The sequence below is a fragment of the Falco rusticolus genome, chromosome 18 (genome assembly GCF_015220075.1).
Source record: "Falco rusticolus isolate bFalRus1 chromosome 18, bFalRus1.pri, whole genome shotgun sequence".
Taxonomy (NCBI): Eukaryota; Metazoa; Chordata; class Aves; order Falconiformes; family Falconidae; genus Falco; species Falco rusticolus.
In genome coordinates this window covers 1,031,180-1,057,601 of record NC_051204.1, presented here as the reverse complement: position 1 = coordinate 1,057,601, position 26,422 = coordinate 1,031,180, and the positions used below count along the sequence as shown (strand labels likewise).

The 26,422-nt window shown below is 50.5% G+C and overlaps 1 protein-coding gene across 5 annotated transcripts in view; it reads left to right on the top strand.

The window, feature by feature from the left end:
• TANC2 (tetratricopeptide repeat, ankyrin repeat and coiled-coil containing 2) overlaps positions 1–26,422 on the top strand; it is a 247,267-nt gene that overhangs the window by 207,547 nt on the left and 13,298 nt on the right. For 4 of the 5 annotated variants that reach the window (XM_037411279.1, XM_037411277.1, XM_037411278.1 and 1 more), the window contains 11 exons: positions 5,202–5,310; positions 9,638–9,760; positions 10,890–11,126; positions 12,793–12,978; positions 13,842–13,935; positions 19,253–19,386; positions 19,792–19,915; positions 24,209–24,384; positions 24,633–24,765; positions 25,330–25,359; positions 26,275–26,366. In XM_037411279.1, coding sequence (XP_037267176.1) covers positions 5,202–5,310; positions 9,638–9,760; positions 10,890–11,126; positions 12,793–12,978; positions 13,842–13,935; positions 19,253–19,386; positions 19,792–19,915; positions 24,209–24,384; positions 24,633–24,765; positions 25,330–25,359; positions 26,275–26,366 — 1,438 coding nt within the window. The remainder of the gene's footprint in view (positions 1–5,201; positions 5,311–9,637; positions 9,761–10,889; positions 11,127–12,792; positions 12,979–13,841; positions 13,936–19,252; positions 19,387–19,791; positions 19,916–24,208; positions 24,385–24,632; positions 24,766–25,329; positions 25,360–26,274; positions 26,367–26,422) is intronic. The other variant, XM_037411276.1, reaches the window with a different exon arrangement.

Here is a 26,422-nt window from a genome sequence, read left to right as displayed (position 1 = left end):
AACTGCGGCTTGGTCCTCTCTGAGCTGCATCTCGTGGAGGCTGGAGGGCCAAGGACGAGGGGCAGGGCAGCGCTGGCAGCATTTGGAGCTCATGATCCTGGAGCACATCCCTCTAGATGCAAGCAGGATTGGAGCTGTGCAGATGGTATTGGTTTTACTGGTGTTCAGTCACACCCTGGCAATGAAGAAACATCCAGCGAGCCTATTGATTTTATGAGATGTCAGAAACTTTGAAGTCCTCCATCGCCAAGATGCTGTTACTTAATTTAAAATTGCTCTTAAGGATAGGCCAGATGCCGTTAAGTGATTCCATTTCTGCTTTTCAAGAGCTCACAGAGTGGTTCGTGCAGTTCTTGAGCTCGCCTTTACACAAATCACAGGTTTGCTGCTTTTACTGCTTAGTCTGCGCGAGGCTGCGGGGAGTGGTAACGAAGCGCCGAAAGTAAGGACGATGCCTAGATATGGATTTTTTTGTGCAGCGCTTTCTCTCCTGTAAACCAGAAATAGTCAGTCTAGCACTTCTGCTTGGCAACAATAACATCATGATTGAAATCTTAAATTCCAGTCGGGTGCCTTTCTAAGAGACCTGCCTCAGTGGAGCGGGGCTTGGCGCGCGGGTCTGCAGCGCAGGTGTCTGCCAGCGGCGTGGCTGGAGCCCATCGGGACCGCGCTTGGCTTGTAGGTCTGACCGCTGCACTGCTGATTTTGAGCCTTCTCATCTGCACTATGAAAAAGGAAGCTTGGCTGATCATGTATAGCCCCTTTTAGTCTAGAAATCTCACGGTCGGTGCCCAGAACGGCGGGTTTCTAACTTACGGTTGAGACCATTGGGTGTTGCTCTGTGTAACGAACAGCTGTGATTACAGTACGTGTGGGTCCGTTCCATTAAGACAGCTGTTGGGTGAAGAAAGCAAGCAGCAGCCGTGCTGGCACAGGTTCCTTGTCCCACCGGGAGGCGTGTCTGTGGTTCCCCAAAGCAGCCAGGATTGCAGCACACCGCTGCTGTGTCCTCCGTTACTTCTAGGCAAGGCGATGGTTTTCCATCACATGCTCCATAGCTTGTCTGGATGCAACGAGATCTGACCCGAGGGGTGGAAAGATTTTTCTTGGCTTTGAACTTGACTGTCCCAGTTAGCTCAAAAAATTAAACCCGTCTTTAATTCTGTAGGAAAGAATATCGCGTGCTTAGCAGTGCTCCCTTTTTTGTTTGAGTTTTCTTGTATAATGTTAATTCCTTCCAAGTTAATTCGCAATTATAACATCAGAGGGAAGCTATGTTACAAAAATCAATAAATCAGTTTTGGTGATTAAATTTCAAGAGGAGCTCACTGAGCTGAGCTTGGCCTTTCTGCCGTCCGGACAGGCACCCTGCAAAGGAGGCTCCCGGCTTTGTCAGAGCAGACATGATTCCCTGTGCTGAAGTTATAAAATTGCACTCGGCAGAGCTGAGTGAAATATGAATACGCGTCCCTTGGAAGAGCAGATTCACTGGGCACGGCATCAAATCTCTGGATGTTGGAATGGTTTCATGGGGTTAGCTGGGAGAAGGGAGATGTGGGTGTAAATCAGGGAATCTGGACTTTGGGAGGTTCAGAAGTAAATGGGACTGATTCTCGCTCATTTTTTTTTTTGCCTTTTACTCCAGTAGTGCAATGCCTTAACATAGAGTAATTTTACACCCTTTTAAATCTCTTTTGCTTTGCCTCAGGGATAGAACAGTATAGATGAAGCACGGATCTGGGAGCTTTCAGTATTTTCTTTCGTGTTTCCCCATGCTCCGTCACAGCTCTTTGGTCACCCTGGTATCGCATTCGTGACACCTTGTCGCCTTCCATCCGTGGCCCGAGGGATGAGGGATGTGCCTGAGGTACCAACTCCCTGCGTCGCCCTGCTCTGCAGCCAGAGCTCTGTGTGCCTCTGCTTCAGGTGAATAAGGGAGCCGACGCGTAGGGACCGCTCCGCTGAGTCCAGCATCCCCCCTTGTGCCCACCGACAGCCTGCCCGTACGTTAGCCTTGCTACATGCACCGCCTGGTGCTGTGCAGGGGCTTGGCAGGATGGAGATTCATTGTCATGGCTTGATACATACACGTATGTGCACATCCCTGCAGGCACCCCTGCTCCTTACAGGAGCCGGCAAGAGCAGGCAAAAGCTGCTGGAATTGAGCGGGCAGCGTTATTAATTTTTCACAAAAAGAAATCTTACATTAAAAATAGAAAAAATTCTGATGAGAAACTCCGCAGTGGTGAAATTCAAAGCAAATCATTTTACTGAGCTCCTTGATGTAGAAATCATTACTCCCATCCTCTGCTGTATTGGGGAAAAAAAAAAAAAAAAAAAAAAAAAAAAGCCTGTTCTGTTGTAGTCTGGTTTAGCATGCAATTAACGTTGACAGAACAAGTGACTGCAAGTATTTATCAACAAGCCCAAAGCCAAGGTCTGGGAAGCATTGCAGAGGTAATGTATTACTCATGAATACTGTACTTTATTCTGGAATAAGTTCATACATGCCTTATTCATAACAGCCGGAGCCATGCATGTGATTAAATGCAGGTACGTGCCCTACCAGTGGCAGCTGAGGAGCGATTTGGAAGCTCACTGGGGAACCTGGGCTCATGTCTCAGGCAGGAGCTGCTCTTTGCCTCTTGCTGCAAAGAACAGGCACGTTAGAAGTTTCTGGATCTTCAGTTCATGTTTAGGGTTGATATACTTACGGCTCCATTCAGAGCCTTCCCGCACATTTTCGGAGTTCTCCATCAACAAGCCAACAGCTGGTATTGCTCCTTTTCGGCAGTGGGAAGGACAGCGGCGGGGGGATCGGGCTCACCGCAGCCGGCCGGATCGCTTTCCCGGGAACAGAAACGGGCTGACGGCTCCCAATGAACTCGCACCACTGACCTCTTAGCGCTAAACGCGTTGGCTCGTCTCCAGGCCCTGAGCGCAGCGTTGTGAATCCGATGAGCTGTCGAGATGCACCGAGTGTACCAGAACGGTTCCGGGTTTGCATAATCTGGCGGAACGGGGATGGATGAAATCTGGCAATTGCTGCGCGGCTTGACTTGCGGCTTTGTCTGGCAGCACTCAGGCCGTGGTCCATAGCCGCTTGTTACCTCCTCATCTGTCCTGCCTTTCCGTGGGCATTCCTGGTGGTTAATCAGTGTAATGAGCAACGTTCTGCTCCCACTCCAGAGACGGGGAGCAGAGGGCAGGAGTGAACGGGAGGTGAGGCAACAAGCTGTCGGTAACTTACGGTGCTACAACCCCTTCCAAGGCCCTTCTGTTTTCCCAGCTCTGTATGTTTTGTGCCTCCTGTGGGTGCTGCCTGGAGCATCCTCACAGCACCGGTGCGTGGAGACCGGTGGCACTGCCCCGTGCCCAAAGGCATCCTGCCTCACTTGAACCCCCCAGCTGAGGCATCGGAGCTACATCTTGGTGGGCAGCGTCACCATCAGGAGGAGCTTCTCCAGCGGTGGGAAGCGTGGAGCTGTGGGATCCTGACGTCAGCATCTCGCCGTGTGCCAGCCCAGGGTGTGGAAAGGAGCTCGACAGGCAAAAAAACCCAGATCTTCAGTTTCTTTTTACGCTGAAGTCACCCAAAGAGTGAATCATTAGAAACATTTCAGACAGCGGTTTGTGATTTGAGTTGATGGCGCCCCTCTAAATTTAGTTGTATTTTGGAGAGAGGCACAGTAGCGTTACTCACCAGTGAAAGCGTTTATTTTATTACATGGAAATGGGATGCGGAGCTCTTCCACCTATCAAGACCTGGCAATCAAGTCCTGCCTCGTGAGAACAAGGCATTTTGTTTTCCATCCCGCTCCTCCTGCAGGCACGTGTCCTCACCCTACCGACACCGCAGGGTCTGGCGGAGCAGCGCTGGGCTCCGCTCGAGTGATCGGCGTGTGAGCAGCCCGACGGAGCAACACCGGCAGGCACGGGGGTCCCTCGGCGAACACCGGGCCCTGGCAGCGCCCGTCTTCCACTTTTATTCTGAGTTTTATCTCAGACAGGGGAGATAAATCGTTCTCCCTAGACGTGGATGCGCTGGTAAATCCCCACCGTTGTGAAAACTTCTGTAGTATTTACTTGACATCTGGCCATCCTGAGTACTTCTCTGCCTTACCAAACGGGGATGAGCTAATAACATTCCCTGTCCTTAAAAGCCCTTTAAAGCCGCAGTTGATACCATGTTTTATTTTCTTTGGCTGGAAGGGGTTTGATTCCTTTTACGTGTAGTCACATTTTTATTTAGTTCCAGAAATGAAGTGGGTTTACAAGAACTCCCTTGGGTGCACCCAGGGACTTGAGGAGTATAAATGTAGTGGCAAACCCCAGAAAACTGCAGCTCCCCAGAGCCCTCGGTGGCCTTGTCCCCTGCTTGCTGTGCCCCCCCAGCCTGTCCCCAGCCCCCCCAGAAGTGTGTGTCCATACGGGACATTTTTGCACCGTGTGTGTTTTGTGCTTGTGCAGAGAATCAGCTTCTCGCATCTTTGCGAAGACTCAGCCACGTTGAACTTTTGGCGTTACAAGCTCGAAGTCTGTTACGTTTAAAAATGTCAGTAAAAATCACCGTTAGCGAAGGAAGTTATTGTGTCTTTTATTACTTTTTGCCCCAAACAGGGCTCTGTGTGTGGATCCGTTGATTTGCTTTGGTTGTCAACCTGGTTGGTCGTTGCCAGAAGCATCTTTATTACTGGAAAAGCTGGAGAATGTGTTTAGAAGGAGTTTTACGTGGAAAAAAAGTTGCTTCACTCTGCAGGACGTGTCACGGGTTGGGGAATGTAGCTGTCCTTTAAAGGATGTTTTTTTCAAAGTGTGGATATTTTAAATAATGTCATTTTCTAATGACTTCAGGATTGGTGGCATGCTTTCAAAGTGCGGTTCTCCTCTGCAAAATGGCTATAAAAGTTGCACTTCAGCTTTCATGCAATTGTCCCTCTGGTGTTTCCAAATTTACGTCTGCTCTTGAAAATATATTGTTTTATTTTTGCTGTCCTCCAGTGTTTAGGGGGGTTTGGAGCTATCAGTGATCAGCAATAATTAACGGATGCAATTAGTCAGTGATTTATAAGTGAGAATTAGTCCAGCTGTTTTCCCAAGCTGGATGAGGTTGAAGGCTTAGCCAGGGCAAAAATTGGTGTCTAAAGTTGTTTTGTCGGTGTAACAAGCAAACACTAACGTACTTTTCCCTCTGCTTTTAGGAGCGGCCACACATTACTTGCCTTCTGGTTTTCCCGTCAAGAAGGAAAACTAAACCGACAGCAAACTATTGAACTGGGACATCACATTCTCAAAGCACATATTTTTAAGGTAACAAAAATTAAAATGGAGCCTTATGCCAACCTCATCTGCCAGCGCTGGCAGCGTTCAGGCTCTTCTTGGTTTAGGGTTGCTGTAAGTGCGATTGCTTCGGGCTGCCGAAACGTGTGGAAGTGAGCTTTAGAAAACTGGCAATGGGATGTAAGAAATCCTTGGAATTAAACCGTCCTTCAGACTGTAAATTCAGCAGATAGCCTCCTTACCTAAAATTACTCTTCTACCATGTAAGATGAGTCCTGTAACAACACCTAGGAAAAAAATGAATCTTCTTAAAGGAGTGGTTTTGAAGAATCCAACCCAAAATTGAGGTTGTAAAGGGAAACTTGGGTGGTCATTAAAATCTGGCGGGCGGGCCATTTTACACCTCACACAGACATTTAAGACCCGGATGACTGAAAGGCAGGCCGGGGTGCGAGCATCGATACAGCCCATCAGCTGAGTGTCATTCTCGTGCCTGCTGGCCCGTATGCCGGAGGATGGAAGCGAGGGGGTGGGTTTGTCAGGTCACAGCAAATACAGAATTTCTTCAAAGTGTCAGGACCTGTGGGTGCTCGGCACTGGTAAAAACGAGGCTGTATTTTTGTCTGGTCTGTATGTGATTTTATAGAGTTAAGAACTGCAGCTCTCCACTGTCCTAGAGCAAACGGATAATTTCTGCCGCATGTCGGTCCTGTTGGATGTGTTTCTGGACTTCCCCGTGCCAAAGCCATCACCAGGTGTAGTAGCAAAGCCTCCTCGTTTGGGAAAGGGACAGCTGGAGCCCAAGGGACGAGCCCCAGATCCATGTGTTGCCCAATCGGTGTATAATTTTCAAATTTTGCATTGCGATCCCAAGGCCACATCCAGCAGTGAGTTTACCAGTCAGCTGCCCTTCACGTCGAAGTCTGGTTCCAGATCTTTTCGTTTCACACTTCCATGGCAGAAACAAATAACAGGGTTTCAGGCTCTAAGCAAATGACAGTCTTCGTTAAGTGGACAAGTTGCCTGCAGATTCCAGATTTAATTGAGCAATTTTTACAATAGTAGAAAATGCCAATTAGCGTCTGAAAAATGTCAGTGCAGCCTTCTGTTTCTGATCACTTGCAAAATCTTTGGGTTTGCAACACAGCGGTGAGAATGGTATGTCCCGGTGACAGATCAGCCTAGCAGTGCGTTAGTTAGGAGTACCATCAAATTTGGGAAGGGTTTGGATTAGAGACACTGTAAAACTTAGTCTTTCCCTTTTCCTTGAATAGGATCATTATCACTCCTTTTTTTAACGAGTGTTTACCGAGGATTTGTGAGTGTTTACTGAGTGAGACAATAGCTGCGTTCGTTCGTGTTTGAAGGAGGCGTTTGTGTTTGAAGGAGGTGTTGAGCTGGAATATCGCAGACCATATCTAAGATCTCAAGCATTCTTTAAAGAAGAGGCTTCCACGAGCAGGCGCACAGGCTCCTTCTCCCCCCGCTGCTGGCCGGGTTGTCTCTGACCAAGCAGTTTGTTCCACTCAAGCTTTAATTCAGCCCGACCTTGTGCTGGAGCCATCCCCATACCGTGCGGGTCCTTTGCCAGGCAGGGAGCGTGGCAGGGCATCAGTCCCGTGTGCTTTGCTTGAAGTTGGCATCTTAGAGCAGCAGCTTGCCACAGACACCGAGATCCTGATTTTGAAGGTACTCACGGAGGCCTGGTGCCGTGGTAACGGCGTTTTATTTGCCCATCACAAAGACAGGAGAGGATTACCAGAGGCCTAAAGCGTTTGGACCAGCCAGGGAGCACCGAGAACTGGGTATAGAGACAAACTCTGATTAAACAGTGCGGAAAACTTATCTGTCCTTCCGCAGCCCCCATCAGGGTGAACCCGTGGGTGCCTTGTGCAAGGTGACGATGGGACACCTGGAATTCCCAGCTGTGGAAATACAGCGATGCACTCGCACAGGGGGATGATCTGACACACGGGTGGTAGGAAGCCTTCACACTCCCCTCCTCACGTGATGGCTGAGATCTGCTGGGTTTCTTTTTTAAACACAAACATCCTCAAACAGTTTAGGGGGGGGAAAGAAGTACAAGTGGTTTAGTTTTTTGAAGCAATTACCAGTCTTAACAGCAGCATATGGAAGCCCAGCTCAGAAAGCCTGGCATGGAGTGAAAGGGCAAGAGATGTGCAGTAATGATACAAGACCCAAACTTCAGGCTGACGTGTGTTTTGCAAATCAACCGAAGAGAAGGTTTTAATTTCATCTTAAATTAGTTAGCTAAAATGTCAGTAATCCAGAAACAGGTATCCCTCATCCCCTCATTGAGAATGTAATGACAATTACAGGCAGAAGCGCTCACTTTGACAGCTACGGGTATGTAAAGGTGTCTGATGTTCCTTGAAAAACAGCCTTATAAAGATCTTGTGTCGAAGCTGCCGACGGCCAAATAGTGGAGGAAGCGAGAAATAAGAAATTGAGGAGGCTGATGACTGCATACAAAAGTGCGGAATGAAAATAAGCGAGCCTGTTTGGAGCCTGGGGTTGGGGGGGGTGGCAAAGCTGTTCAGATGAAATGTGCATGGTCAGGCCGTGCCTTGGTCCTGTGTCAGAAGGTCCCAGTGAAGTGGAAACCACTGGTGAAGGTCTTTGGGTTTGGTGTTGGGTCAGGTTGGGATTTGCTTTCGCTGAAGGATTCAACCTGCTTCACAGGTCTGGGCAGAGAAGGGAAATAGGAAAGGAAGATACAATCCGTAGAGTGAGAAACAGTGCAGTTTTGTTTCAGCAGCTAAATGGTAATGGTGTTGAATACATTTATTCTTTAAAGGATAAATGTAATCTTTCATGCCTTGCACCAATATCTAAGTATATACGTTCTAATGTACAGCAGTTATGGTTTTTATAGCGTGTGTGATTGTCTTCAGATGGCTGTTCTGATACATGCTCTTCCCCTTGCCTGGTGGTGACTCCAACGGTTTACTTATGGGTTTGATAGTATTATAACCATTTTTAAATTATTCTAACCATTTATTGTAAAATTGTTTTCCATTTGTCCAGTTACACTGAACTGAGTTCATTGAAATCTAATATCAACTTCTCACGTCCTGTATTGTGTCATTTCAAAAGCGGCGTTTAACGGTGGCTGAAATTCCTGAGCAGTTTTTCTGCCTCTTAACACAAGCAGATATTTTTCTCTATTCAGCTGCCTGAATTTTGAAGGAGACAAGCGCAGGGAGTTGTTATTTATAAGAGCTTGTCTAATCTGTTGCTTCTTTTCACGGCAAAACCATTTTGAGTGACAAATCTGTCGATGGCTGGTGCGATGCTTCAGAATATCTTTCACATGTAGATGTTAGAGGTCCGCAGCCGAGTCCAGCAGTGGGCTCAGACGATGACTCCTGCACATCTCCCTTGAGAGGAAACAAATCTCACCTTTTTGGTGGCGGTTTTCTTCCCGCCGCCCCACGGCAGCCGTGTCCGCCTGTCATACAAAGGGATCACAAACCGAGATGCGATCCTGCAGGCAGAAATGCCCACACGGCGTGCCAGGAGGTAGAAATCAGGGTTGGCATATCAAAACACAACTAAAAGATGTCTGTGCGGTTTCCATGGAAACAGCAGAATTCGATGGTGAATCGGTAGCAGAACAGCAACAGACGGGGCGTACCTGCATCGCTCCGCAGAGCACAGCAACTCGTGGCTGGAGGTGCAGACCCCTTCCCCCCCGCTGTGACCACGCTGTTTGCTCCCACCTGCCGACAGGGCGATCGCAGCTCCTGTGACAGCAGGGAAACGTGCTTAACGCAGTTCCGTGCACTGCCAGTTAGCATTGCTGGAAAACGATGTCACACCTTCTATATATTCCGTATAGCCTGCTCACAGGTGCCAGCCAGAAGGTCGGAGGTGGGCTGGTTTGAGATGGGAATGCTGGGCTGGGCTGGGCCTGGGGCTTCCTCCGTTTATCTTCCTGCGGGAGGATTGCCATCCAGTTGAACTGCGTGAATAGTAAGGAAACTTTGTGAATCAGTTCTGCCCAAACAATGTGTGCTTTATTTAAAAAAAAGGGGAAAAGCAGCACGCTGTGCTCCTTGGCGTGACATTTTCTGAGGGTGTTGAATGGATTCAAGTTGCTCACAGTTCGATCCTGCCCTTCCCAGACCTTGGAGGTGGCTACAGTACCTTAGCAAGTGATTTCCTACAAGCTTACTAATTCACTGCAAAGGTTAGATGTGGCAAATTGTCACGTTACCTTGAGTAGAGCTGTTAGTGTCTTGAAATTCTTTGAAGTCCAGAGACCCAGGAGAATCTGCCCGGTGTGTCTGAGCATGTCTGTAATCTTGGATCTAAACTGTCTTCTCTTTTTTAGGGGCTGAGTAAAAAAGTTGGGGTATCTTCCTCCATCCTACAAGGGCTTTGGATCTCCTACAGTACTGAAGGTCTTTCGATGGCTTTGGCATCTCTGAGAAATCTCTACACCCCAAACATAAAGGTACTGCAGGAAGAGGAGGAGGAGGAGGAGGATTTGGAGAAGGAGGAGGGGGAGGAGGAGGAAAAGGAGAGCTGGGGCGGTTCTGAGCTCGCAGAAGCTGGTGGCGATGTGCAGTAGCCATGCATGGTGATGGCTGTGGCCGCCTGCGCGTGGCCGGGGCCGGGTGGGCAGTGCCCAGCATCTTGCCGCACGTTCCTCCTGAGCTGGGGAGAGGCCGGTTGGTTCAGCCGGGCTTTGGGTACCCTCCAGGGTGACCCTCAACTCCTCTGCCTTGACCAGGGATCTCCTCCTCACTGCAGCGAGGGGGTGGTGAGCTTGCACCTGTGCAGAGCAGTTCCCCTGCGGTTTTCCTCCCCAGAGATGTGGGATGCGGCAGGCGGTGCTGGAATGTGACAGCCCCGTAACAGGCTCAGCCTTAGCCGGGCACTGGCTCGGTGGCGACACCGATCTCAGCACCACGTGCTCCCTGCGGCAGCTCAGGCCCTTTGTGCCCGCGTGCCTTGGTAGGGCTGCACGTGTTGGGTTAAGTGACTTCAGCTGCGCAGCAGAAAGCGTTTCAGGCAGTGATGCGCATTTCAAAGTGTACCTCGTCAGGAAGGGTGTTTGCCCTAGCTCCCTTCTGTACAGATGAGGTGAGCCCGGTGTCTGTCCCCCCGTCCCTTCCTTGCCACCCTCCCCAGCATCAGGCAGAGCCTTTGCCACCGCTGCCGGGTGCCGAGGGAGCCGGGCAAGCCGGGGGCGCAGCACCGTAAGCAGAGCCAGCCCTGGAGAGGCTCCCACGGGAAGGGTGGTCCTGTCCCACCGTGGCTTCTGATGTCCCAGCCCCATGGGGGGGATGCTCTGGCCCCAGTGTTGCAGGGTGGCTGTGGTGACTTTGCTCTGAGACGGAGTGAGGCAGCACCCTTCAAACCTCTTACCTGCCATTCAGGGGAAAGGTTAAACTGTTCCTTCTACCAACAATGGGACCATATATTTGATAAGTGGTTTTATTCAGCATTTTATATCCTTCGCTATTTGCTTGGAAGTGTGCAGGAGGCCCGGGTTTACCCTCTGTTGTTGTCCTGACAATAAACTAATGTCTCCCCATAAAGCTCAGCATTGTAACAGGAGCTCTGCTTTCCCTGCGCAGGTCAGCCGGCTGCTGATTTTAGGAGGCGCAAACGTGAATTATCGAACTGAAGTTCTGAACAACGCTCCCATTTTGTGTGTCCAGTCTCACCTGGGTTACACAGAGATGGTGGCTTTGCTCTTGGAGTTTGGGGCCAATGTAGACGCCGCTTCAGAAAGTGGCCTGACCCCCCTTGGGTACGCGGCCGCTGCTGGATTTCTGAGTATCGTCGTGCTGCTGTGCAAGAAACGGGCCAAGGTAAAGTGACCACGTTCCTCTAAAAGCTGATGTAAACTGTTCCACGTTGGTGCAAGGCAGGGCACAAGCTGCAGTCGGGACACGTAATGCCAAAGGATTGCCTCCAGCAGCTGAAGCCAGGGTGCTGCTGCGGAGGGTTGGCTTTTCTGCTAAAACGCGGCGGCTTTGAGAATCTTGCCATGACACCAACCAAGTAACTCCTGAGAGTCAGTAATTAGCATTCTGGAGTTCAGGTCTGAGGTAGGAGCTGCCTAATCAGCACCACACGGGTGGCCTGCAGAAGGATGCTCTGGGGAAGTCCTTGAACCTCACGAGGTTGAAGTGGCAGCGCTGCTTTTGCAGCACGGGGCCCTCTTTAAATATCTCCTTGAGACACGTTTCCCCAAAACTTCTATCAGACTTGTCGTAGAAAAATACCCTTTGTTTAGCTTTGTGGTGGGTGTTTGGAGTTTTAATTGTATATAATGAGTCAAGCTTAAAGATTTTGTTGAAGAAGAAAATTGTGCTGATTTTTGAAGTGGATCCTCCTGGAAACAATTTGTGGTTTCTCTGTATGTTTAGCTTCAGTTCAAAACGCAATATATGGGTTTGGGTACTCTTGGTATGAAAGTCAGGAGGGATGGGAGGGCGGGGGGGCGTGTAGATCTTGCTGTGCTGTCTGCAGTAGTGCGAGGACAGTGCGGAGGAAAAAAAGATTTCTGCTTTTGTTGGGAGAGTTGGGTGACTCGCTGGCACTCAGTGGTAAGCAGCAGCATTCCACCTCCGAGAGCAGGAATATTCGGGCAGCGCAGTGCAACGCAGAGGTCCTGCCACTCGTAGCTTTCCTTGAGTATCCCGGACTGTGTGGAGGGGACCAGCTGGGTTTGGTTTGAAGGGTGAGATGTTTGATTCTGGCATAGAAAACTGCAGCGCTGATTGCTGCATAAGTTGAGAAATAAGAAATACATTAATACATTATAAATATTAATGTATTATGAGAAATATTTCCTGTATGTATGATATAACCAGTTAATATTAGTAGAATATATTCCTAAAATAATTATTTCTCATATTTATAATATGAGATATAATAGGTTGCAGAGCACTGCAAGAGTTAACCAGCAGGAGGATGGTAGCTGATCTACCTGTCCTGTTTTCTCAAAGTTACTGGACTTGGGATAGGACCTAGAAATCCCAGCTGATGTCTTCAGGCATCAAGTGAAAACCATGCCCTGTCCTGAGAACCCACCTGACGAGCTCCTGCAGGCTCAGGCGCTTCTGTGGCTCTCAACAGAAACCGTATCTAGAAAAGAAGCTGGTTTGCCCTTTGTGGGTTTGAATAAAGGAGATGATATCAGCGTGTATGATTTCAGTCTGCAAGAAAACACAGTTGCTGGACTTTGGGACACAAAGGGAAAAATGCTTTTGCAGCCTTTGAGTCTGAAGAAGATGGAAGAAAGCTTAAAAAAATAGTGGTGTTACCCAAAGCAAACACTTGTGGCCATGAGGATGCCTGAGCCTGGGGCAGAATTGCTGTGGGAAGGGTTGTTTTCTGGTTGTGGAAGGGATAGTTTACCAGAAAAATGCACATGTGGCATTATTTTGAAAGTGGGGCTGGAAACACTGAAGAAACAAAGGCATTTTGCTGGTGATTTGGCTCAGTTGTATTTTGTCATCTCTTTTCAAGGTGGATCATCTGGACAAGAACGGTCAGTGCGCTCTGGTCCACGCTGCGCTCAGAGGACACCTGGAGGTGGTGAAGTTCCTGATCCAGTGCGACTGGACCATGGCTGGGCAGCAGCAGGGCGTGTTTAAGAAGAGCCACGCCATCCAGCAGGCGCTGATCGCCGCGGCCAGCATGGGCTACACCGAGGTGAGGTCTGCCAGCACCTCTGGGGGGTGGGGAACCACCGCTTGGCTGTGGGTCCTGGCCAGAGTGTTGACCAAAGAGGGTCTCGGAGCCAGAGTCAGTGCCTCCATCCTGCTCCTCCTCCCCTTCCCATCCCAGGCAGTGGGATTCCCACATCCCTCAGCAGGCGCTGGGGTCTGGGTGGGCATCCAAGAGGGAAAGCCCAACAAGCCGTCAGGTCGCTGGAACAAACATTGAAGCAGGGGGGATAACCAGCACGCTGCTTACGCCGCTGCCCAGCGCTGCTGGGGCAGTGTGAGACCAGGTGGCTTTGGACTGTGTGTTGGGGGAGAGAAGAGTCAAAGAGCTTCGTCCTGTCATACTGCTCAAGATTTGCCATGTGCAAGATGATGTATAGAATCATTTTGGTTGGAAAACACCTTTCGGATCGAGTCCAACCATAAACCTGACAATGCCAGGTCCAGTATTGCCGTCGGTCCCCTCAGCAGAGCCCCAGCACCTGCGGCAGTTGCTGCCCCTTCCCCTGAGGAGGGGTCCCATTTTACCCAAACACCCTCCCCCCAGGGGCACCCGCTGCACGCACCGGGTCATCTGTACCAGAACAGATACGGTCGTAAGGAACCGACACTACAAAGGCTCGTCACCTCTGGTGGCAGCAAGACCCTTGGGTGGGTCTGTGGGGTTTTTTTTGCTCGTCCAGGGCAGCAGGTTTGGTGGTGGATCGCTGGAGGAATACTTACTGGAGCTCGGGGGGGCAGGCAGAGGCTGTTCCTTTCCCTCTGTATTCAGAGGAGCTCGTGTTGAGATGTCAGCCGTTTATAGATAACGCATCCCAGTTCGTGAGCTGACATGTCATTTTGTTTTAGATTGTCTCCTACCTGCTCGATCTTCCAGAAAAAGACGAAGAGGAGGTGGAGCGAGCACAAATCAACAGCTTTGACAGCCTCTGGGGAGAGACAGGTGATTTCTCTAGATGCGGTAGCTTCATCTTGCGTGTTTGTGTTTGTATTTATGGGCTCCCCATCACCTGGTGCATCCCTCGGCTGTTCTGATGAAGGGAGAAGGATCAGCTCCTCTGCTCTGATTTCAGGTGGTTTACATGAGCCAGGGTGGAGCTTGCACTCAGCTTAAGTAAAACAGACAAGTTTGAGTTTTGAAAATCCTGAGCTGCTGCAGCCCCTGGCACTTCTCAGGAGTGTGCAGGCGTGCAGCATCTCTGACAACCAGACCCCTGATTTCTCTGAAACCTCTCACGTTACGTGAGAGGGACACAAAATCCTGCTCTTTCTCTCTTGTTATTGGGCATATTTATCCAAAGCATCTCCCTGCTTCTCTCTCGCCTTCCCCATTACGTGCAGCACCATGACTGTTAAGTTATCCATTGATTTTCTGAAAACTTCTCATTATTTAGTACCTGGTAATTAAACCGATGTCTGTTTGTGCAGTACTATATTTTGGTATTAGTGGGTATAACACAGAAGCCTTGCTTTCCCAACTTCTACTAAAACAAAAGCAGCCGGTCACCCCTTCCACTCCACAGACACAAAACGCGCTGTCGTCTCCGTTTCTTGAGATACTCAAACTCGCAGCCGTTAGCTTTTAACTCCAGTGACCTCAGAAATATTATCCACCGCCTTTTGTACTCAACTCACTAATCTACTTCCCTCACTGGGAATGTTCCTGTCAAGTTAATACACCAAGGGAGCGTTCCTGTCGGGGTAGCGGGTGCTGACGTTGGGTCTGTCACCTTTGTTTAAGAACGACACGATCCAAGGGCACAGGCGGCGGTGGGCACATGGCTCGGTCCTTGGTGGGGCTGTGTCTGCTTAGAAGGGGGCGAGGTGGGGGGGGCAGGGTTGTGTTCTGAGCTGGTTTACCTCCGGAAAGGTACGGTGTCTAGCAGAAAGTATTGCCCCTGAGCTGTCAAAAGGACAAGGAGAGAAGGATGAGCTGCGCCGCCGGGGGTGCCCGGGCTGCTCTGTGCCCCGCGCAGGGTGGCAGGGACAGAGTCAGCTCCTGCACCCACAGGGACGTCACGGAGTGCCGGCGGCGTTGTGCCGTTGTTGGCAGAAATAAGGGCAACATATACAAATGAGCAATTAAAAGTGCCCCTAGGGTGTCGTGGGAGAAAAAGGGAATGGGGAATGGAATTAGCCAAGTGAAATGGCTGAGCCTCGGTAACGGGAGAACGGCTTCGCCACCGGTGAGCTCACGGTCTGCAGTGGTGACCAGGCCAGGGCCATCCGGAATGTTCTCTGCTGTTTGGCTCCTGAGGACCATCATGTAAATAGGATGGTGATCCAGGCACCTTCCGAGTTAGATCGAAAGCTGCTGAGATGTCTCCCTGCAAAGTAACCTCGTGGGCAGCATCAGACGCTACAGATACTGCGTTGGGATAGTCCTGGGCTGCCTGGATGGATCTGGCAGAGCCTGGTATAAAGCCGGGGCCATCTGACCCTGCCCATCGCTGGGGGTCTGCCTTTGCAGGTCACGCCATCCCGCTCCCTCCTGCTCAGCCCTGCGCTCCAGGCTGGAAGTGAGCACCACGCTCACCTCCCTGACACCATCCAGCTCTTCTTGTTGCTCTTTCCCTCTGTCCTGGGCTGCTCTGCCGTTCCTAGCCTGCCCGATGCCCCCAGGACTCTTCAGCAGGAGCCTTTCCCACCTCTATTGTCCCCCTTCCCACACCTCTCCTCCCAGCAATGCCAAAAGCTGGGCTCACCCAGAGGTCTGGGAGTGGTTTCTGAGTAACTGGGATAGGTGGGAATGTGAATTTGTGATTCACAAATCACACACACACTGAGGAGCCGTCTCAAAGGATGGGGTTTTGTCCCATTAAAATTGGTGGTAGGGAAAACGGGAAAATGAGCAAAACCAAGCCAGCCACTAAATTCAGCAGTCTTCTGTCCAGGCACAGGCAGGACAAGTTTATACGGATCTACAGACTCCCTTTTAGATCGTTTCTTGATCATTATTATTATTATTATTATTTTCCCCAAAGTAAAGAGCGAGTTCAGTTAAATTTGAAGAGAAATGCTGGTTTCAACCCAAAAATAGCAATCTGCTCTAAAAATCTGAATCATGTCTTGTCTGTTTTTTTGATACTTGTTGCTCATGTGTCTAATCTTCCGCAGAGCAGAGCTGCCTGCCTGCCTTAGTGATATCAGCTTGATACCATCCCCGTGGCAGTGCCAAGTGACATCGTAAGTTTAGGAATTGCTGACAGCAGACTAAAGCCGACTCCAGATGGAATATTTCTCCCAGGGACAAGACTAAGATCAAAACCCAACACAAAAGTATCTGAGTCACTTGTAATAACTCCGTCAGAGTTGGAGGTGCAAGGAACGACCCCATCAGGCTGCCTTGGGCTGGCTGCCAGGCTGGGGAGCAGGTACACGTGCCGTGTAGGGCGACTTAATGATTCCATGTCCAGGTAAAGTTGGTTTTTCCTCTACGAGAACGAGTCGTGTTCTGCACAACAGCCGAGGCAGGATGCACCCTTGCAGATCCCTGGTGTCGGAGACTGTGGCTCATCTGGACGTTGCTCGCTGACGGAGGGGAGCATGCCCACACCTGAAACTTGTCTCAGGTTTTGGTTGAGCTGTGTTTTGAGAAATGCAGCAACTGTTTTATGGCCTTTATGCCAAGACTTTGTTATTGCACTGTGAGTTGTTCTCCTGGCATTACATCCTCATGGAAAAGCTGCAAATGAACGTTTTCCAGCCCAGCATCCTGGTTGCTGTGCCTTGGCTGGGCTTGGTGGGCTTGCCTCGCTCATGCTGGGCCATAGGAGCTCTCTGGCAGACAGAAAAACTTCAAACAAAGCATTTCCATTTCTCTCATTTCCTCTCATCACCTTTCCTTGGCTTTTCCAGTCTCCTTTCAACACACAGGCAGAGCCTTACCTTGTGTTGTGGGGTTTTTGGAGACTAATGGCTGTTGTAAGGCACGTTGGTGACGCCAGAAACAGGCTGCTGAGTCCCTCTAAGGAGTGTTGAAAGGCTTAAATAAGCAGATACTTCTAGAATTTTTCCTGAAGTAATTTAATTGAGCTTTTGGGCTTGGACAGTTGGACACCAGCCACAGGCTCAAGGTGGGCAGCAGTGGAGCTGGAGCTTGGGGATGTCAGAAGCCACTTTGGTCCGAAGGCTGGAGGTGCAGGGGTGGGTGCCTGTGTTGGGAGCAGCGGGGGCTGTCGGGCTCGTTGGAGCTGGAGGGACTGCAGCGGGTCATCTAGTCCATCCTTCTGGTCAAAGTGCAGGTGCCGGTGAAGCCTGGTGTGCCTTGGTGAGTTGGTCCCCCAGGGTCCAGCTGCACCGAGCTCCTCTCACCCCTCAGAGCATTTCCCCATTTCTGAGAATGGATGTTTAGGTATCTGTGCGTTCTACGAGACGAGCTCGGGTAGGTCTCTCTCAGCAGGCAGCAGAAATCCAGCACATCGGTGTGGAACCTTCCTGAAGCAGCAAGGTGTGACCTGCTGATAGCACAGAAACTTTTGAGCTCCCCTTGGGCTCTGCAGCTTGGAGCTGCAGAGGACGGACTGAAGCTACCAGTTGCTTTGACCCTGAGGAGCAGAGTAGCGGAAAGATGTGTCAGTGCGGGTAGAGCGGATGGCAGGGCAGGGTGGAGGGGTAAGGGTATGGCCGTGGATCAAATCCTCCTGTTTCAGTAGTGTCTTTTCCAAAGAACATTTCATGACAAACACCAAACACCCAGGTGCTGTACAGTATTTCATTGTTGCAAATATAAGTCATTTTGACGTGAAACACCTCAAATTAACCTGCAACATTTCAAGTGCGGGCAGGTTTAGAAATAGAACCCAAAAGCCCTGCATACCGACCCCTCTGCCGTGCACATTACGCGCAGTCCTCCTTCTATATTTGTAGCTTACGTTTAAAACCCACATGGATCTGATTATAGATTTTGCAGAACGTTCTGCTTGTGGCAGCGAGATGATTTTTCTTTTAACTCTTGGTGTCTCTCCACCCCAAGAGAAGAAAACTGAACCATAATGTGGAACAGAATAGAGAATTAATTAAATCCCCCAACATTAACAGTGTTGCAGTTGGAAACCCATCAACACCTCGTAATCAGCCATCCCACAGAAATGTACTTCAAAGAAAAAACAAGCTACGTCAGTTAGAAATAGACTCCCACCTTCTGCTCCGACTCCTACTGGAAGCAGCAGAGCATCGAGCCAGTGGAGCTGAGCTGGAGCGCACAGAAAGTTGGGGAGAGGAGGGAGGGACCACAAAGTCTAAAATTACTACCCAAGACGAGCCGAAGGCAGAGCCTGCGCCTGGAACTATTTTCAGTTTGAATGTGTCTTTTCTAACCCACCCATACTTTCTGAGTTAATGGAGCACGTTTTGTCAGGGAAGGACTCTCGGGTGCTGCTTCCACCCACCTGTGGTGCTGGGAGCATCTGTAATACTGGGAGCGAGAGAGAAGTTTGGGTTTGCACAAAGACCCTTGCTGGTAGGATCAGTCTTGGCCACAAACAAAGCCCAGAATTCGTGGTTTTCTGGGAGAACGGGTGAAAATTTTCATACCGGGTTTGCCTTCCAGTTGTTTCTTTGGTTTCAAGATCTACGGCTAAGGTGAGATACTGAAAGGGGAATCCTCTGTCTGAATGGTGCTGCTGTGTGCTTGTTCAGACAGAGAAGACCCACAAATCTGCCCGACACCCAGGGTGGCAGCGATCTGTCCCTGCCTCCCGCTCGGTCCCGTACGTGTAGTCCCGGTGGAGTGAGCCAGGGCGGGTTGCAGAGGGTCTTGGCAAGACGGCACGGACCCGGAGAGCAGGAGAGCGGGGCTTTCTCTGGGTGCGTGCTGGGCACCCGGCTCGCAGCCTGCGGTGGGGGAAGCCCGTGGGACGCCGGGGGGAGCAGGGAGGGCTCTCCATGACCAGGCTCTTGGTCCTTTGCAGCCACCCCGTGGGCACCAGCCGTGCATGCCTGTAGGCGATGGCGCGCTCATTGCAGTTCTCGCCCGGTTTCACTCGCGGAAAGTAATAAAAGCTGATTATTTCCATCCTATTCCATAATGTTCCGAGATCTTGCCGGGGAAGACTTGACCTTTGAAGTTAACTAAAATGACAAGAGCTCAAACTGCCCTGACCCAACCAGTTTTCTTTGCTCGTTTGGCCTGCCAGGAGGGACGTTTGGCATTTCAGGCTCCGTTGCTCCGGTGCCCAGCGGGAGGACCTGCCTCGGGACGGGGGGAGCTCCGTGGGGAGCGCGGCGCCTTCCCTTCACTGTTCTTCTCTCTCCTCCAGCCCTGACGGCGGCGGCGGGACGCGGGAAGCTGGATGTCTGCCGGCTCCTCCTGGAGCAGGGCGCCGCAGTGGCCCAGCCCAACCGCCGCGGTGTCATCCCGCTCTTCAGCGCCGTGAGACAGGGCCACTGGCAGGTGAGTGGCTCAGCGCGGTGCCTGGTGTCCGCGCTCGGGCCGTCCCGTGTACCCGCCAGGATGCCGGGTGCAGGAGGCAAGCCCTGGTCTTCTGAGGAGTGATGGGAGCAAGGATGCTGATGCTTCATGCACCCGTGCTCTCACTGGCTGCGCGCAGCTTTTGCTTAAGTACTGTGTTATCTCACCGTTGGGGAAGCAAATGAGATGCTCTTGACTTAAAAGGTCATTTTTCCTGTCGTTACACCTCTGTTGCTCCTCCTGTGCCCTGACCTTGCAGCAGTAATCCCAGAGGGCACCATGCCCCGGGGGGTGAGTTTTCACGCCACGGGGACCGCGCTGCTCATCCTCGGCTCTGGTTCCCACCTGGTCTCTCCATACAGCGCTTGGTCTCGCTTTGTGTTGCAGATTGTAGACCTCTTGCTCACGCACGGCGCTGATGTGAACATGGCAGATAAGCAGGGGCGGACACCGCTGATGATGGCTGCATCCGAGGGGCACCTGGGCACGGTGGAGTTCCTGCTTGCACAAGGTTAGAGCACGCAGCTGGAAGCGTGTTGGGGACCAGCCCTGGCACGTCCCACCGCACTGGCTCCTGCACAGCTGGGGTCCGTCGTGTCAGGCTGGGGGCTGTAATCCTGCTGCTGGAGCGGGCAGTGGGGCAGGTTCTCAGCAACGTATCCAGCTTCTTGGGGACAGACTAGAGTAGCCCTAGCGTTAATCTTGGCCATGCGTTTTGTTGTCTGGTTGGTGCTCACGGCCTCCAAACCGCGCATTTGAGTTGGAAAATGATCTAATGAATCGCAGGTGCTTTGAGCATTGAGTTAAGAACATGCCCTTGAACCATGCTTGGAGCTTTCACCTTAGAGAAAAAAACAATCAACAAGTGATGCGACTGAGCTGTCAGCATCACCACGGAACAGGCAGGCAAGGCTTGGCCGCAGGACCAGGGCTTGGGACACGTTTTAATGCTTCCATTTTTCGTGCTAGTGTTGGTGGCCACGTGTTTGACACTGCATCAGCAGGAGGGTGAGGCCCCAGCACAGGCAAGGCTTCGGTGTGTTTAGTGAAACCAGAATCGTTCCAAAGCTTTCACTCACAGGTTGGCTTTACTCAGCGCTTTCGGTATCTGGTGACTCCCTCACAGGAGCATGTTTCAGTTTTGCTCATTTCTGCTGTTCGTGTTTGAGGTGAGTCACCCCGACACGCTGCCTGCAACCTGTGTGAACACGACTATTTCTTATTTTGGTAGTTCCTTAGAGAGGCTTCAGGGGGGGGTTGGTTTTTTGTGGGGTCGTTTTGACAAATAGCCAATGTTTGTTTTGTTTGGTTGGGTGATTTTCCTTTTTTTTTTTTTTTTTTTCCTTTTTCCTAGAAATAGCATTTAATTCTTGTATTGTTATTTGATATTTTTATTTCAGGTAAGATCCCTCTTTGGGAAGGGATATTTTCTTCATATCGTAAGTGACTGTGTCTGACCTCTTAGCCAAAATGTGAGACACTTGAATATTCTGCATAGTAGTTGTAAGAATATTTTTTCGCTGTCGAATTGCCAGGCTTCCAAGAAGTTTCTCATTGCCCATCTGTCCTGCATGCAGGCCAGTGGGATCCTTGCTGTTCAGTGCTGTAACCTGCATAGGGATGTGACAAAGATCAGTTTGAGGGATGAGTTTCTTACAAATTAACTCAATGAATTCTTTTCTGCGGTTCTAGGTTTTCAAAAATTTCAAATCGACACTCTCCGTGTTTGCGTTGTAATGTGGCTCCTCTTGCAGCTTGGCTGAATCTATGTAGAAGGCTTAAAATAAGCAAATGTGTTTTTTTGCCAGACTTGTGAACTGTGCATGTTGCTTAAGACCAACTGGTTCAGTGGAGGATGAAAGTACCAAATAATCTGATCTTGGCTATGGGATCACCAGCAAATGCACGTAACGTTTCCCTGGCTCTTTGGACATGAAAAGCCCAAGAAGTCAAAAATACAAAAATCTTTTTTTACTTTAAAAGATCCGTTCTTCTGAATAGTGTAATAAGCTCCACTAAATGTGCTATAGCACATGATCCTGAAAAGTTAGTGCAAGCCTGGGCAGAGTACAGTGATAGATGTTATATTTTAATTAAAATGGCTTTGACAATCCTGTTCAATGTTTCATTAAAATCAAAGTGTGTGAATCATAAGCCATAAGCATTAATTAGTGTGTTGCAAAGCAAATCTCATTTGACTGTACTTGATTAACACAGTCAGCGTTAGTAAACACTTCTTATTAACAGAGTTGCAGTCATCAATCAATTTGAAATCCAAATTTTTGGAGTTACCTACTGCTCTTGCTTAATACCCAGAAGTAACGGACGTGTGAATGGTGAATTAAACTCCCCAGCTGCTGCTAGAGCTGGTATTTGTACAAATCTGTGTTACACAAAGCAAAATATGCTCATTCCTTTTGGAGATGCTCATTCCTTTTGGAGAGAGCTTGATTCTGAACCTCAATTTTCCACAAAAATCAATCCCTCGATGGTTTTGCTGCCTTGGAGCACATGGTACCTGTGGATCCTGCTCCTCGCCCCCTGCCTTGTGCCTCTGACACATGCCACCGAGCCTGGATCCTCAGAACAGAAAAGATCCGACCATCCCGGCTGCTCCCTTCTTCTCTTTGATGCTCCAAGTGTCGGTCATTTATTTTTTTTTTCACCAGCCGGCTCATTGCTGCGTGGCATGCCTGCTGGATGACATATTAAATCATGAATTCTTGCATGTAGCAGGTTCGGGGGTTTTAGGGAAGGAGCAGCCCGGCCCTTCTCAGCAGCCAGCTGGGGTCACCCAGACAGAACCTCCCCCACTGCAGCAGGGGTCCATCCCATGAGGTCACCTTAATCCGCTGGCCCTCGGAACCATCCGTTGGGTTGACGTCAGTGCCTCAGCACTCAGTAGGACGGGGATCCCCGAAGGAGCGGAGGATGCCTTCAGAGTCGAGCAGAGGTTCGTGCTGCCGCGGGGGTTGTGCCCAGCCCGCCTCGCAGCAGCGTTTTGGCATCTCCAAGCGATGTGCGTTCTCCACTGGCTTAGACCTTCAGCTCGCGTTGCTGCAGTGATACCCCCAGCCTGTACCCCGTGGGATGGCGTGTCTCTTCCACTGGACCAGGAAAAGAGTGGGAAGGCTGAGCGATGATGTGGCTTTCCAGCCTTCCCTCTGCTCGCAGGAGATTTCTCACCAGAGGGAAAACACAAGAGAAGGCTTTGACGGTTTGATTGCAAGAAAGTAGCTGGTGCGAGCAAGAAGGAATGAAATGAGGTTTCATCTTGCTTTGCTATTTTTCTGCATCAATGAAAGTTCTTGAAACCAAGCCAGGCAGCTGGTTCAGTTCCTAAAATGGATGGAAATCTTGCTACGACTATTTTTCTTGACCTTCTGCTCATTCTCTCATATGATCTCTCTTCAGAAATACAAACGCAAAAAAAGGAACAAAAGTTGGCCCGGGGTCAGCGGAGGATCATCGGCAGGGCTTTCCCGGGGCTTCCGAAGGGTCCCTGGGTGCGGTGTGGGCAACGTGAGGGAAGGCTGCCAAGATGTGGGGAGTTTGCCGTGCCTTTGCTTGTGCCTTTGAGCCGCCCTGCAGCCCGTGTCCCCCTGTGGCACACCAGCCGGCCGTGCCGCTCGGAGGCACACGGTGAGCCGGATGCTGCGGCTGGGCTGGGAGCTCTGGGCGGAGGTTTCGGAACATATCCCAGGCAGATGCTGGCGCGTTGTGCTCCTCCGCAAAGGAAAAGTTGTGCAAGCTGGAAGACCTAGCAGTTTGCTAGCATCGGGGCGGTGTTGCTAACTGGGGGATATGTCAGCTGGGATGAATGGGAAGGCTCAGGAAATTCACATTACTCCCCCACTCGCTGGGCTTTCCGGAGGCAGCAAAGGTCTCGTGCCAGGCAGTTTCGAGATTTTATCTACAGGAGAAAAATGCTGCAGCAGGCATTCATCCCGGCCTGCTGGCAGGAGCATCCTGCAGGTAGCTGCGGTTCCTCGGAGGAGCAGAGCTGATAGGGACCTCTCCTGCTCGCCCCAGAGCCCAAGTCCTGCCTGTGCCACGGCGTCAGGAGTTGTCTTCCTGCCACCGTGAGGAGCGTTCGCTTAATGCTGCTGTTCAGCTCTCACATGCGTATCCATATGCCGTATGAAGCAAAACTGACCCGTTGGTATGGCAGCGTGATTTCGTCCTCCAAGAAAATGTCAGGTCCCTCTCTCCTTGGCTTGTGGTTGGCAGTAGTTTATCCCACAACTTCGTATTTATGTTGGGTGAATTTCAAGGAGAAACACTGCTGGAAATTGTGTCAATTTGGGTAAAGGGGAGGGGAGTGAAGAGGGGAAAATCTGTGCTTTTTTAGAAGGACGGAGCTGAATTGACTTAGTTCCCCTTGGTACGCCGTGACCTGCTGAATCAGCAAAGTGGTCTTCATCTCTGACTCACACAGGCTGCAATGGGTTTTGATTAAAAAAAAAAAACCACCAAAACAGTTAAAAAGAAAGATTGATGTCTCAGATGAGGGATGTCAAATCCACCCTGCTGCTCAGAAGATGTTTGCCAGAAAAGCCTACAGAGCTAGGTGCGAAAAAGTTTGCCGCTTGGTGTGAATAAGCTCCTTTGCCACAGTTCCTATCGGTGCATTTGAAGTTGCCATGGAGGGTGGGATCTGCAGTGGGAGAAATGTTAATAGAGTCATTAATAATTATGTAGATAGCTCTCTAAAAATAAGCTGTCATCACTAAGCGGATGGGTGGTTGTATTGTAGTGCTCGACAGCAGAGAGCTCTTTGGTGAAGGGATGCTCGTTCTTTCAGGTGCCTCCATCGCTCTGATGGACAAGGAGGGTTTGACGGCCCTCAGCTGGGCTTGCCTGAAGGGGCACCTCGCCGTGGTGCGTTCCCTGGTGGAGAACGGAGCTGCCACCGACCACGCGGATAAAAACGGACGCACTCCGCTGGACCTGGCCGCGTTTTACGGCGATGCAGAGGTGGTAAGTGGCCTGTAGCGGGTGCAGAAGCAAACAGGCGGTTGATGTAAAAGCCCTAGGACAGCACGGTTGAGCTCGATGGAGCAAGAAGCACATAGAGTCCCGGCCCCCCGTGCGTGCAGGCGCTTCCAAGGCTGAGACCCGGCAGGGGTGGCCATAGCCCGAGCGGCGGAGCAGGACGAGCTCCCGCTGCCCCCAGCACCCCGCGTCCCGCCCCGGGGCAGCGCTGACCCCCCGGCCTCTCGTTGCAGGTTCAGTTTCTGGTGGACCACGGGGCCATGATTGAGCACGTTGACTACAGCGGGATGCGGCCCCTCGACAGGGCGGTGGGGTGCCGCAACACCTCGGTCGTCGTCACTCTCCTGAAGAAAGGAGCAAAGATAGGTAGGGACAAGGGGACAGCCCGCCATCGGCTCCGTGCTCAGGCCCCTCCGAGCAGTGGGGCTGGCTTCCCAGAAAATACAAGCGTAAGAGAGAGGCAACCTCAGCCCCGGCTGCTGCTTCGTGCTCCAAAAGCAGCCGGCGAGTCATGACTGCCTTCTTCTCTTTCTTAAAATGGGGAATTTTTTTTTATTTTTTTTTTGCTGTCGTATTACTTAGCAAAGTTAATCAATAAACAACTGTTTCTTTGGCAAGGTCTTTCCTCTGGTAATGCTTTTTCTATCTTTACTAGTCTGAGTCGACAAACGTACTGTGTCCATGCATTGCTGTGAGCTGCTGCATTCACTTGCTCTGTGTATGCTTTCAGATCTTAGTGTTACCTGCGCTGCGCCACACAGCTGCTCACGTTACGTTTTCCTGTGAAAGGGGATTTTGCTGGTGCATTGGCTTCTTTGCTGCCTGCCTCTCACAGCTGCTTTTTTCCTTTCTTTTTTTTTTTTTTTTCACCTTCATCCATTTTTTTTTCCCCTCTCTCCTACAACTTTTTGTTTTCTCCTTTCTTTGAAGGTTGTCAGACGTTACCGAGTCGCCCACGAGGTATATCTCATTGCTGTCAGCATCAGCTTCGATCTGATAGCTTTGTCAGCCTTGCTTTCTCCTGTTTGATTTAGCCTGCATGCGTCCCCAACACCTCTAATCTTTTAATTTACCTCACCTTCGAATAATTTTTTTAATGACTGTTGCAGAGAATAACTTGAACTCAAAAACTAACCTCCTTCCCTCAAAACGTACTGAATCTACTCGTAGAATATTGTTGACTTGTTCTTCACCCACACTAACGAGCCGCCCCCAGATTTTTGCCACCCCTTCCCTCCCGGTGTGAGCCCCTGAGATACCCAGCGGCTCCGCACGGAGCCAGCGTGTCCCCAGCCCAGCACCAGCAGCACTTGGCACCACCTTTCCCCTGTCGTATTTTCCACCCTGATGGATTTTCTACTCTCCACCCTAACGGATTTTCTACTCTCGTAGAAACAACATCTTGTGAAGTTGGAAATCACAATCCACTTAACGCAAAACGCCTATTGACAGTCAAACTGCAGATTTCCTAGTACGCTGCCAGAGATTTTAATTTAGAAATGCTTTTATGTAACCACTCTTGATTTTTTTTTAATTTTTTTTTCCTTTTAAGTAGTTTTGTCGTGTCCCCTCCCCCGAGCTGGTTCCACAACCAGCAGCGCCCTCTGGTGGAAGTGGCTCCCGGCATTCCCGGCCCCAGGTGGGGGTTAGGATTAGCCTTAATGACTGCAAAGGAAAACCAGGACAGTGTGGATGATGTTCATTTAAGTGCGGGAGGAATTGTCAGCTCACTCATTTGGAGCGCTGTGCCCTTTGACCACGCCAAGTTGTTCTCTCCAGCAGAAATTCCCACCCCAGGGTATTTTTTCCACCCAGCTTCCTACCACCCTTGCATTGTATGAGTTTTTTACCCATCATGCATCCTGTACACTGCAGGTCCAGCAACATGGGCGATGGCAACCTCCAAACCAGACATCATGATCATCCTGTTGAGCAAGCTGATGGAGGAGGGAGACATGTTCTATAAGGTGAGGAGGGTGTTTCTGGAAAAGCTGCGCCGGTGCAGCCTGACGTGGTGTGGGGC